Source organism: Perca flavescens, chromosome 23 (genome assembly GCF_004354835.1).
Source record: "Perca flavescens isolate YP-PL-M2 chromosome 23, PFLA_1.0, whole genome shotgun sequence".
NCBI classification, from domain to species: domain Eukaryota; kingdom Metazoa; phylum Chordata; class Actinopteri; order Perciformes; family Percidae; genus Perca; species Perca flavescens.
In genome coordinates this window covers 8492547-8506157 of record NC_041353.1, presented here as the reverse complement: position 1 = coordinate 8506157, position 13611 = coordinate 8492547, and the positions used below count along the sequence as shown (strand labels likewise).

Here is a 13611-nt window from a genome sequence, read left to right as displayed (position 1 = left end):
CCAGCCGCATGATTGGATGCTTCAGCCAATCTGAAGATTGTAGCGTCTGATTGGCTGGCGATCTCAAACCAGGAAGGTCGAAGGATATTATCATATGGATTGTAAACAAGATGTCGAGGAGAGGATAGTGTACAAATCAAACCTCCAAACAGGTTTATTTGGCCTCCAGGTATAAACCTATCTGCTTGAAGTAAAACAGTATCTTTTAGCGTTGTAAAATAATTTGTGTTTTTTTTTGTTAATTGGTCTTAAATTTGACAGAAAGTCATGAGCAGCTGTTCAACCAGCCTGGCTCCTGCTCGCAGCTTCGGCTCAGTCTGCAGCCCGCAGCTCACTTCTTCTCTAACACAGATGTCCAGCATGTTGGACACTGCTGCAGAACAAATGATGGTCCATAAAGACTTCCAGGCAGCCTTTGACACATGCGACAGAGGCCTGGACTGTCTCACCAACATGGAGCAAGAGGACAACAGGTGAAAGTCTAAATGCAGTTGCACCATGTATCAGTTGAATGCTCTGCAGCCTGGATAGTAATTGTTTTGTTCTTTGTTATTTCTGCATCAATCACTGAGTCTCTGGTCTAATTCAGTTTCAAACATAGACTGTATATTATTAATATTATATTAATATACAGTCTATGGTTTCAAACTCCCTTGCCGCAGGTTGCATCCACATATCCTTTAGTCTAATCAGCAACCGCTACTGACACCTTCTGGTTAAAGGGTGTAATACCTGTGTTTCTGTGTTTTGTCTACTCAGATGTGGAGAGTTTAAAGCTGGCTTCTGCATCTTAGGAATTCAAGCACTGGCTGAGCTGAATCAGTGGCATGGTGTTCTCTCCTGGGTCCTGCAGCAGTATAAGCACCAGGAGAAAATACCAGCTAAAATAATGCAGATGTGGTGAGTAGAGCTGAAGCTTTTTATGATTATTTAATTGCCAACAATTTAGATAATCATGTAAAAATTATCTCCTTTCTTCTCAAAATTCTCTGGTTCTAGCTTCTTAAATACGAGGTTTGGTTGAATTGGCTGAAAGATTCAAAGCATTAACCAACTATGAAAGTAATCATTATTTGCAGCTCTAGGTGTGAAGAATCCGAGGAACTTGCAATCACTGAATAGCCAGGCCAACAACAGGCACATACGGCAGATATTTGGATTAGTTGTTTTTGTTTTCCCACTCTTATTCTTAAATTTATTTTATTATTTTTTTAAACCAAGAATATGCTAGCAATTCTTTTCATTTTTACTATATGGCCAAAAGTCAGTGGAAACCCTTACTATCTACTGACTTTTCGCCTTATAGTGTAGAATAACCTGCAGATTATTTTCTTAATAATTGTTTTGGCTACAAATGGTCATATAATGATGATAAAATTGCCGTTATTTCCAAGTCCCCAAGGTAGCATCTTCATATTCTTTGGTTTATCCAACAAAAGTCCAAACTGTGACTGTGCAATACTGTAAATACATTTTACTATTTTAATATTTATTCTATTTAATTGTATTTATTATTGTGTGTTAATCTGTGTCTTTTACTTTTCCTCTTATCCCTTGCTGCTGCAACAGTGTGAATTTCCCCATTGTGGGATTAATAAAGGATTTTGAATCTTGAATACTATCATATAACAAGAAGAGCAGCAAATTCTCACATTTGAGAAGCTGAAATCAGAGACTATATGGCATTTTAGCTTGATAAATGACTGAAACGAAGATTATTTTTCTGTAGTTTGCCTAAGCAATTTACTGATTGATCTTTTCAGCTCTAAAAAGCATATTGAATATATTTTCTTTCTCATTTTGGCAGCATACTTCTTTACTCCAAGGTGGGAGAGCCAGCCGTGATGCAGGAGGCAGCCAGAGTTTGGTTACACTGCCTATCCAACAGCAGAGTATCAGGGTTCGGGACTGTGGCGGAGCTGTACCTGCTGCATGTCCTCGTGCCTCTTGGACACAGAGATGAGGCTCTGGAGCTGATTGTCGGTGAGGTTGGAAGTGTTGCATTCACAGAAGACCAGAGACAGACGGCACTGGACGTGGTCGAAGAAAAAGAGCAACAGAATCAAGAACCGCCTCTAAATCCCGGGACAAGTCCAAACTCTGAGATCACTGCACATCCTGTCTCAACTCAAGGTCTTATCATGTGTATATATATCATATGACATGCTGCTTAATACTAAGTCATATAAGTACAAATAATGAGTGCATACTTTCTGCTTGTGTTTGTTCTACAGGATCTGTAATCCGTAAACTTGCAGCCATGCTCAGATTTCTCTACAGAAAACTGTTGGTGACTAGCTCTGGCTCATTCCCTCTACGGAGACTCTTTCTGGCTGCCGTCCTTCTCTACATGCTTTTTTTCCGAATGGATCCAGGTTGGATTAAATGTTCTTTGTAGCTCCGTTTCATTACAAGTCTTTGTTGGAGTAAAAACATTAGATAAATAAACAAATGGGTGCATTTCTTCCTGTTCTTTCCCCGCAGCTCTTTCGTCTTCATTCATGTGGATTTCCAAACTTCTTGAACTGCTCAGACAGATGTGGAGTGCCATGTTTGCACCGTACTATCAGGTTCTCACTCAGAGACTGTAAAAGACTGAAGATCACAAAATGTTTTGTAAATCATTTTCATTCATTTTTACTTTGTTGTGTTGGTAAGAGAATATGGTTTAGCTTATTTTTCAAGTTTCATCAAACCTGTTTAAACATCGGTCATATTAATTATTTAATTTCTTTACTCCACAGAAAGACATTTCCAGGCGTATTTGCTTGTTTTCTGAGTTAGAAACTACATGGTGCAGGTGCAGCTAGTTCATCCTAAAGCAACTCCCTCTTCATCATAATAATAACCAGGGAAGTGCCTGGCAAAGATAAAATATTTTTTTAGATAGCAGAAAGCAGCAGCACATACACATAATTACAAAACATATAACACAGACTAGATATTATATCAAAGTAATACAGATGTGTTCATAATAAAATATATTAAAACATACAATAAATATATATTTAATTGTGTTTCTGGCTTGTGAGACAATATGATTGTACGTGTACAGCTGAAAAAAAATTATTAAAAGAAAGTGTGACAACTTTCTGAATTGAGTGCTGTTGACTCTGACATTCATTCATCAACTTTTCATTTAGCTTGACTTCACCTGACACTAAAATGCATTTAAACCCGGCCATTGTGTGTAAAGTATGTACAGATGCGGACATATTTACGTGTAGGCTTACGTCAAGATGCTCAATTTAAAATGTATCAACCATAGCCTACATTTAGAGATACTATACAAACATTACGGCAAAAATAGAAATTATATCAGTCATTATAGTGATGAAATGGTCTACATCACGTGCGTATTATTTAACACCGTTTTTAAAGTTGAGATGAGAAATTCAAACTTGTAAAAAAGAAGGGAAAAAAAAACTTGAGACACGTACGTGTCTTATTGGCGACACAAAGTGAGATAAAGCAAATATCACAAAAGGAGAACGAAGTTACCGTCATTTTGTGTTAATATTGTCGGTTAATGTATCCATATTTTACAGTCTTCTGCGCACGGCAACTTTTAAGTTTCTATTCCAGCATAGTGACGAACCGAAAACTGTAAAAAACCGAAAGTGAAACTGAAGCTGTTGTGACGGTGATGTTGACTCTGAGATGAGAGCAGCAGATCCTTTCTGTAAAATACACGAACCGTTTGACTCCTTTTCTCTAAATTGTCTTCAGACCTTAAGGTGGTTTATTGACAGTGTGAAATGTATGCTATGTATGGAAGGATCTGCAGTGTTTTCTCACCCCTTAATATGAGAGACCACTACTTTGGTAAGTAGACCACATTCAGCCCTGCTATGTACAGTAGGTCTTTTCCGAATTCTGTATTGGTATTGGTGTTTGTAATGGATTGGTCATGTGTGTAAATAAGATGGGGAAATATATAAGTATAACACTATTCAATATAATGCAATCAAATTTTAGTACACAGAACTAAGTACCATACAGAAACTAAAGTAGCAGTGGAAGAAGGCAGGGCTTAAGTTTTGTATTGTCATGTATATGTCATTCAATTCATTCTATTAAAATGTCATGTTTGTTTCTAGAGGGAGGACAAATTAAAATATTCGACTTTAGACATTTCACAAAGGGAATAAAAAAAGAGGGAAATAACTTATTTTTTCCCTAAGGTTCCTTTGGGAATCCCTGAGGGTCTTTAGGCCCTTTAAGAGCTGACCAACACAGATTGTTCCTCAGCTGTTATAACAATTAAGAGCTGCATGGCCCCACCTCAGCCTGTAACAATGCAGTTTCTTACACATAATGTGTGGTTTTAATTGAAGAGTTTATTCTTTTATGGCAATTATGTTTCTGTTCACGACCAATAAATCCTACATGTGCGCAGTAACGACATAGAAAACAAAATACTGCCCTTGGATCTGTGTAAAATAAATGCTGTACATAGGGCCTTAAATCAATAAACCAAACACGTCTTCCGCGCTTTGTCTTCTATAAAATGATTGATTTGCTTATTTTAATACTATATGTAAGTGAGGTGGGTGTTCTGCACAGCTACAGTATATTTACCTTTAGCATGAGGATTTTACAGTTTTCTTTTATGTTCACACATGCGAATGCCCGCTGGCATTCTGGGGCCAAGGTGGGCCATGGATAACATGCTTGGTTCAAGTTTTTAGGACCTGGGTTATTTTGACGTTTCTGATGGTCTGTCACAGGAATGAGAGGCCTCACCAACTACCATCTGTCCTGCTGTGTCAACACTTTGCTGCAGACCTTCTCTGCTACCTGGGAAATAGGAGACCTACTAGACAAGTAAGACATTTAAATTGCATATGCATTATGATCCTGACTTATAAAAACAATAATACCTTAATCTCTGTAGGTGTGTGAGGGACCAGGCAAGTCAGGCAAGAGACACAGTATAATTAAGGGGTTTTATTTATCCAAATCTAAACAGATCACTTTAAGGGTAAAATAGTACGGCTCTTTCTAGTCTTCTATCATCTGAGGTCCAAATCAGAACTTGGGCTACAAATGAGACAAATGAGCAATGAACACACTGAGATGACAAAAGGGACAAGCAAACACACTTTACAATATTAACAAAATTAAAAAGATAACATTAACATTACGTGTAAATTGTTTCCCAGTTTAATCCACAATTACTTTGCTCTGTATCATCAAAAACAGTTTATAATAAATAAACATATAAAGTTATGTGACTTATATTTTGAGCTCCCCTATGGATCCTGATGAGTTGGTTCTGCCCAATTATCACACCTGTTGTATAAAGGCAAGTCAACGCCCTAGGTTCTCTGTTTTGCTGGTAGAATGCCACATCACAAACAGGACTAAAGCAGGAATAAAGCATTACTTATTATATATAAAGTCTGTTTTATGATATATTAAACAATGTGCTACAATACTACTATTGTTCTGTTGGGTTGAGCGCCACAGTGACAGAAAACAGACTATACGCAAAAAGAAATTACTAAGTAAAGACATTTATTATACAAAACAACAATTATTTAAACAGGGAACCACGATGAAAATGCTGTTCTATACCGTCGACATTGAACACCAAGAAGAAAAAAAAAGCACACCAATGATAGTGTTTACAAGCAGTGACACCACCAAATATTCCTTTAATAAATAATCAGTGAAAATACATAATTACTATAGATATTATTGAATAAAATGACAGCAACCTTGATAAGGAAAGAGGGGAGTGCACAGGTGTCAATCTGGACACTATGGCTGCTTTCCTCATGTGCCTAAAAAACGAAGATAAATGACGGTTTATTAATCGCACAAGGTGGGAAGCAGCTAGTGAGAGAGCGGACAGCATCCCCCTGCAGCTAAAGAGAGTTCTCGCGGCCATGAGGAGTGACTGCAATCAGCCCGTTCCTCATCGTGACTTCCTCCGCTCTCTGGACAGGAACTGTTTTCGACGTAAGGAAAAACAAACTTACAAAATATTGAATATCGATGTGGTTTATCTTCTGACTTCTGACAATGTTTTGCAGTTAATACGCAGCATGATGCTGATGAGGTGTTTCTCTCCATCCTGAACTTCATGCAACAGCAGATGGATGACAAACCTCTGGTTGGGCTTCAATCATGAATCATTATTATTAGTTTTTTTTCCACCTGTAAGGGCATCATCTATAGTGTGCTTGCATTTGTTTTCCCTTGCCAGGCTCTTGAAATCCAGAATCTGTACAAGATTTCTGTGGAGACGTACCTGCAGTGTTTAGAGTGTGCCTCCTTCCAGACTCTGACCAGCTACCTGCTCAGCCTGCCTCTGCATGTAAAGGAAGATCACGATTCTCTGGTGCTTTTTCTTTTTTCTTTTGAAGTGAATTGTTTTTTAAGGAATATTTCGACATTTTGGGAAATATAATCATTGGCGTTTTTTTTTTTTTACAAAAGTTAGATGAAAAGATTGATACCACTCTTGTGTCTGTGTACGTTCAGTAGGAAGCTACAGCTTGCAGCCGGTTAGTTTAGCTTAGCATAAAACTGAGAGAAACCATCAGTGCGAAGGTAACAAAACCCCGCTTCCAGCACTCCTCTTACGCTCACTCATAAAAACGTTACGTCTCGGTTGTTTAATCCATATAAAATCAGAAGTGTGTAACGACAAAGTCGCTCCTCCTGGCTAAGAAGTAGTCCTGCGCATAACTGCACAGATTGTACAGATTAAATACACAAAATATAACATATTCAATTGTGAGAATTCGAGGTGCAGGTAGCTGAATTTTCTTTACTGATCGACAGTGCTGGGCTAGTTGTTCCCAGTTCTTATGTAAAGCTTTTAGGGGGTTATGTACCAGACTATTTCTTTGCCAGGAGCAGTTGCGAAGAAATAGTCCAAAATATAACCCCCGTAAAACAACAAATTGACAATTTACTATTCGGTTTTTGTTCTGTTTGTGCTGAGAAGTGGATTTTGTTATCTTTGGACAGAGCCATGCTGACTGTTTCCACCTGTTTCCAGTCTTTATGCTAAGTCAAATGGCTGCTGCTACACATTTACCCTTTAGAAGTGAGAGTAATCTAAGTGGTCTCAACTTCTCATTCTCAACTCTCGTCAAGAAAGCAAATAAACATGTTTTCCAAAATGTCAAACTATTACTGTAGACGTTCCTGAAGTCGAACTTACAAGTATTTTTTACATTAACCTTTTCAGGAAGACTGCATGACCTCCTTCTTTGAGCATCAGGAGCTAAAGGGCATAAATTGCTGCTTTTGTGCAGAATGTGGAAAGAAGACTCCATCTAAACAGGTGAGAATTGGTTTAAATGCTTCCCATAAAGTATGAATCAAACATAGTGGAACATCTTTTTTTCTTTCTCAGGGTGTCAAACTGCTATCCCTGCCTCGGATCTTGTGTGTGCACCTGAAAAGGTATCGGAATGGCGGTGGTTTCACCCGAAAACTTGATTGCAGGGTTACCTTTCCAGAAACCTTTGACTTTTCTGAGACCCTTAAGGAAGCATTCTCTACAGACTTTGCCCAGGTACTTAAATAATAATAATAATAATAATAATAATAATAATAATAATGATGATGATGGTGGTGGTGATGATGATGATGATGATGATGGTGATGATGATGATGATGATGATGATGATGATAATAATAATAATAATAATAATAATAATAATAATATCTGTACATTGTATCTTTTATACAATGTTTTATAAGTTACTTTGTTCTTCCAGAATGACTGCAAGTACACATTGCATGCAGTGGTAGTGCACTCAGGAAATGCAATGTGTGGGCACTATACTGCCTACGTTCGTAACAGGGGGGGACCAGGGCTGGTACTACGCAGATGACAGCCACGTAAAACAGGTACGTTCAGTCTGACAAAATCTGCACCCCCACCCATCCTCCACACAGTTGCTAGTAGCCAAGGAGGACAATTAAAAAAACATGATGGACTCTTCAGTCATTATCTTCACTCAAGCTTCTGCGCGGGAAAGTCACCGGACGACACAATCTTCTGAACATAGCCATACTGAGAAATCCAGAGAGAGTTGTGTGAAGCTGATGGTCTTAATTAGCTTCGTAGCAACTCATTTGGCGATGGCTTGAATGTAACGGACGTTCATTAATATCAAAACATTACGCACTAAAGCTTTAAGTATAACTTAAAACTATCAAAAGTGTGTGTTAAAATATGTTGTATCTGAAATGTCAGAAGTTTTCTCCCCAAAGCCATTATGGGAAAATGCAGCTTTTATTTTCCAATTGTTCAAGAGGGATTTTATGCAATTTTGTGATTATTTTGGTCTTTGATTTGCATTCCAACATATAGTCCTCCTGGGAAGAAGTGCAGACAACATATGGAGGACATCACAGGTAAATTGCTCAACATCAATGTCTTGCAATTTCTTTTTTTTTTTTTTTTTTTTTTAGATACATTTTTTATTTCTTTTTTCATTTTAAACAACAGAACAGAGAAACACACTCGAACAGGAACAACCACCCCTCCCACCCCCCTCCCTCTGCGGTCTCGAGGAAAAGAAAGAAAGAAAAAATAAACAAAAATAGGAAATCAAACCTTGCCTAGTTACTCACAGCCAGCGCTGAGCTATCATTTTCTTGGTCGTTGACCCAGCTAACTCCCGAGCAGATGTAGTTTAGAGTTGTCATTAAGTAACAAAACAATTGGGTCAGTAGGAAGTCGACATTCTATCACATCAGATATTATTGATGTTGTTTTATTCCAGAACTCATACACCTGTTCACACTCCCAGACCATATGCAGGAAAGTTCCAGTTTGTTCAGGTTGGCAGAACGTGCAATAGGGAGCAGGAATGACTTTAGAGACGTATCTCTTCTGAGGAGTCCAATATGTCCTATGACATATGTTGAAGTGGATCTGCTGGTGATTTTGGTTCTTGGAATAGTGGGAAATGTTGTCCCAAACTGTCTCCCAATTCATGTCTTGCAATTTTGATAAGGGATTATTGATTAATGAGGATTATGGAGTCCTCTTAAAGGAATAGTTCAACATTTTGGCAATTGCCCCTCCCTTCAAATTGCCTACTGCTCTTATTTGAACACACAATTGAGAGTGATACCTATCTTCTCAAATTCTTGGCAAGAAAGCCAATAAGTGTATTCCCCAAAATGTCAAACTTTTTCTTTAATTAAGAGAAAGAAGTCTCTGAGCTTAATACAGAGGGCTCATCAGACTTTTATTTCTCACATTAACAACTCTAGTTCTGTGTTTAGCCTCATCTAAAAATAAAGTATTCTTCCCACCTTCAAAAAATGTGGAATACAGCAACCAATGCCTTCAGCAAATAGTAACAAAAACAATGTGACTCCCATATTAGCGCCCTTAAACTAGCCTCCAGTTTCTTTCAAGATTTTTATTAATAACATTTAAAGCCTTAGTTACATGCTTGACTACCGCTGCCAACATGCAGCTTTTATCTTCCTACTTGAGGAAACAGCTTCAGCTCTTTAGACAAAGCCTATATTGTCTGTTCCTCAGTGAAGATTAAAGACATAAAGGTCATGTTTTTGCCATGAGTGCTTTTTAACATTTTCAACACATAACCAAAGGAAGTCTGTCTTGTCTGTCATGTTGTCTTGTCTTTTAGCAGCTTTTGCCCAGCACCTTATATTCCTTTTTATTCTTGTTTATTGCACTGAAATGTGTTCCTTTTATCCCTTTCCTACCTAACTTGTAGAAGCTTAACTTTGATTTGTACATTAATGTCCTAAAATGTTTAATGTTGTTGTGTTTTTTTTTAATAGAGGCACAGCATACATGTTAATGTACAGAAGAGGCTCAAAAGAGGAGGTACAACAACCTGAACTTTCTGGCTGAGTGGATGGATGCAGATGAATTATACCTGGGGTCATGGTGCAATATTGGATTAATATGGAAACTATTGGAATTTTAAGGAATATAAACACGTTTTTGCTTTAAATAATGTATTGATATTTTAGATTTTATTGTACATGGTGAATGGTTTAATATTTAATGATTTTTTCTGAGCTTGTTCAGATTGGACATCAGTAATTTCTGCCAAACACCAGCAGGTGGCGTTGAAGACTCAACCCACTGACACGGTTTTCCACCCTCAGACCACACACACTGTGAACACACTCTATGATACTAGGGGGGTTGGTTTGGAAAGAATGCTTAGCTTAGATATTCACTGTTTGGGGGGGAATAACTCCTATTGGAGTTGGTATTCATTTCCCTGACACTGCTTTATAATATATGAGTCACTCATGAAGAACAATGAAGTCATTTCTTTTATCATTTTGCCTGCCAAAAAATCTTCAGCATCTCACTCTTATTTTATGTATTGCATTTTCTCACCACCTGCAGACCCTTTAACATGATGAAACTGATTTGGAATGACACACCTTAATGTTGTTTTGCTCTTATTGATGCATCAACACCAGCGTGCATATCCCGCCACCTGAGTTCAAAATGAATGTGCTTTAAGGTACTGAGAAATGCCTGTTCTGTATGTATCTTAAAGTGAAAATAGGTTCAAGGTCGCAGTTACAGCCAAAGTGCTTAAATGCTTGGTATAGGCTGTCTGCAGAGCCTCTTAAGTTCCCACTCGCTTCGCCAAGAGTCTGGGGACCGTGTGAAATGGTGCGTATGTGCTGCAGAGCTCTGACAAAATGGAACATGTCTGCACAGGGCCACAGGCAGCAGGCCTAATGCTTAGTCATCTTGCTGCCATGCGGCAGAGGCTCAGATTTATATACGGGGGGTATCTTCCACCCACATTTACACCAAAGACCAGGGCTCGATGTTTACATTGGGTCTAGATTTGAGTCAGTGTCACATTGACATCTCATCTGTTCCTCTGACTTGTATAAGTAAGAAGCTGACACTGGAAACAGTCATAATAATATAGACTGTTGACGTATACTGAGAAAAAAGTTGCAGTTTTTACACGATAGCAAATGTTGAGATTAGTGGGTATGGGATGTATTTACAAGCAATGTAATGCATTGTTATTAGTTGTGGAAGACTTGCTCAGATCATTCAATTAAAGCTGCTATAATTGATATTTTTGATCTTAACAGTGGATCAAATGACAAAAGTGAAAGGGGTCGCTCGTTGTGACGAACTCACAGAGAATTATCCCCTAACTGTAGTTCCTCAGCTCATCAGAGCTTTTTAGCATCTTTCAGCTCATAGTTTTGGTTTTCTGGGTTGCAACTTTATTTCACTCTCACTGCTGTTTTCACCGCAAAAACTTTAAACTCTGGAATATCCACTGTAATGCTACCTGCTCAGCACCAAATGGCAGACTCATTTCCAGTAATATAATAAATTGTGATAATATAACACTTAGAAAGGGGCCATTATGCATGTTGAGTACTTTTACTTTCGACACTTAAGTCCATTTTATTGATACAACCTCTGTACTTTGACCTGAGTACATATTTGAATGCAGTACTTTTACTTGCAAGGATCTAAATGTTTCTTCCACCACTGTTGGATTATCATTATTAATGCACTAATGTGTAAGCAGCATTATAATGTTTTAGCTAGTCGAGGTGGAGCTACTTTGTTTATTCTACATACTGTTGGGTGGTTTAATCTATGTAATGCATCATATTTTATTTGTTGACTAATCTGAATGTAATCTGACTAAGGAGGAGCCAGGTACATGTAGTGGAGTAAAAAGTACAATATTTCTCTCACAAATGTAGTGGAGCAGAAGTATAAAGTGGATTAGTAACTTTCCACCACCTTATAATACTCAGTGTTTCTATAAAAGGCACATTTGGTATATGCATCCCCATTATCCAGACTGAATGTGGACAAGTAGGTCAACTGAAATTTTAGAACAACAAAGAACGGGTTCTTCTCTTTGTAGGGTTTTAATCAATAATTCATGTTGTATGACCATGTGTTAAGTAGCCTACATGTTAGACGAGCACCTGTCCAGTACCACCCTGACAATGACCAAAACGCTAACAATGCAATAGCATGACATAGGCAGCACACCCCAAGGCCACACGAATAAAGTCTTACTGAACGTGTGGACGTCTTTGTTTCTTTCCATGCACGTGTCACATGCATGTAGTCTTTGTCTCTTTTGTATGGCCCTGGATGCGGTTACTGAGACACGTACTTTATGGCAGATCACAATCTCTGCATTTTAGTGTTAGTTCTTTATCTTGATCAGGGGTTAGCCAGTCAGTCAAGGACACACTATGTTGTATTGTTTTGGCATATCATTTTGCCAGCAAGGATAGTGATTGACACAATAAATCCGTAAACTGAGGCAGATATACGGTGTGAAGAGTTGGCACGTAGGCTAAAATGATATTCCTCAGGCTTTGCAGTGTGGCAACTCTTAAACTATTTTCTTTGGAGAATATATTGAGGTCCAATAATGCTTTTTTCGTCACTGTTGATGTGTGTTTACCAGTTACTAGGTGAGCACACTACTGTGATGCATCAAGGAGAAAGAATTTGGCCATTTGAGAACCACTCTTAAATTTTCCCTTTTTTGTGTGGAGGATTTCACAGGCTTAGATAAATGCCTATGCCTGACTTGATATTTTTTTGGAAAGTGACAGCCAGCCAGCAAGTATTCCAGCCATAATCTTATTTTATGTCACTTGTCAAAGAATAGCCCTCATGCTGTTCTGCCATACAAAGGCAGAGAGCAGTAAAGTTAAACTGTAATGATATGAGATGGCAGTTACTGCTTCTCTGCTAAGCTAGTTAGCTTTAGCAGGAGTTTAGCTAGGTTTTCTTCTCTATTATGAATGGGTTTAGCTATATCCTCATTTAGTTATGTACAACAACAATCAAGTTGGCAGTTCATCAACATTGATATGTATACAAGTACATTTAATTTTAGCAAACCGTGGCTCAACAGCTAGGTTTTAGCTCCATTTGGTAGTAACTGCAATTTTGAACATGCTGTTTTCATGGAAATTATACATTTCTACGGCATAAATACTCTAAATAACTTTATATGATGAAAGAATGAAGTTACTGCATTTTGGCTTTGCAGGGAAGTGTTGAGAGCTGCCTGTTTCATTCAGAATTTACCAGTTTCCTCTTCTCGTTTTGTTATTACAGCCATAAAAAGGAAGTCATTCATGAACTCTCTACACAGTTACCCTTTTCTGCTCAGGACAGAGATTGTGAATGGTGGCTGCATGCATTTGCCTGTTAAACTGGCTTATTGCAGGAATGCTCCTCTATGAGATAACTCTATGGGAAGATGTTTCCCCCGTAATATATAAACCCTTTTCTAACTGCCCCTCATCTGCTCCAATCCTATATAATCTATCTAACAGCATATCTTTGGAGGTTTCAAGGGTGCCAAGCCTGCTCACGCAACTATACTTTGGTTAGGCCTACATAATGAGGTTTCAAATAGGAAATGATTCTCTTTCGTGTCCTAAGTGCAGGCCTGGTGACCATGGTGAAGTCTGCTTTTATAAATAGCAAACAAGAACTGAAGGCAAATGTCTGCTGCTTGACAATATGCAATATTTCCTCTCATAAAAAGTGGTAAATTAGATAAAGGAGCACATACCTGAAAATGTATCTGCATATTTCTTCATAAAAAG

At 38.1% G+C, this 13611-nt stretch overlaps 2 protein-coding genes across 3 annotated transcripts; both read left to right on the top strand.

The window, feature by feature from the left end:
* The first annotated feature begins 18 nt into the window (after positions 1-18).
* On the top strand, positions 19-2709 carry pex26 (peroxisomal biogenesis factor 26). Of its 2 annotated transcripts, none has more exons than XM_028570272.1 (6): positions 19-169; positions 262-473; positions 760-900; positions 1808-2133; positions 2235-2375; positions 2485-2709. In XM_028570272.1, the coding sequence occupies exons 1-6, from the start codon at positions 95-97 to the stop codon at positions 2589-2591; spliced, it is 1002 nt and encodes a 333-aa protein (XP_028426073.1). In that variant the 5' UTR covers positions 19-94; the 3' UTR covers positions 2592-2709. The 2 variants fall into 2 exon arrangements, with proteins under 2 accessions (XP_028426073.1, XP_028426074.1); XM_028570273.1 differs by having other exon boundaries at positions 83-169; positions 266-473.
* A 767-nt stretch (positions 2710-3476) lies between these two features.
* LOC114550490 (ubl carboxyl-terminal hydrolase 18-like) lies at positions 3477-12048 on the top strand. The gene is given in 11 exon segments (XM_028571287.1): positions 3477-3825; positions 4731-4827; positions 5831-5967; positions 6042-6121; positions 6215-6349; positions 7208-7303; positions 7376-7537; positions 7743-7823; positions 7825-7875; positions 8342-8385; positions 9796-12048. Coding segments are annotated over 11 exon segments (1023 nt in total). The 5' UTR covers positions 3477-3758; the 3' UTR covers positions 9869-12048.
* The last annotated feature ends 1563 nt before the right edge of the window (positions 12049-13611 follow it).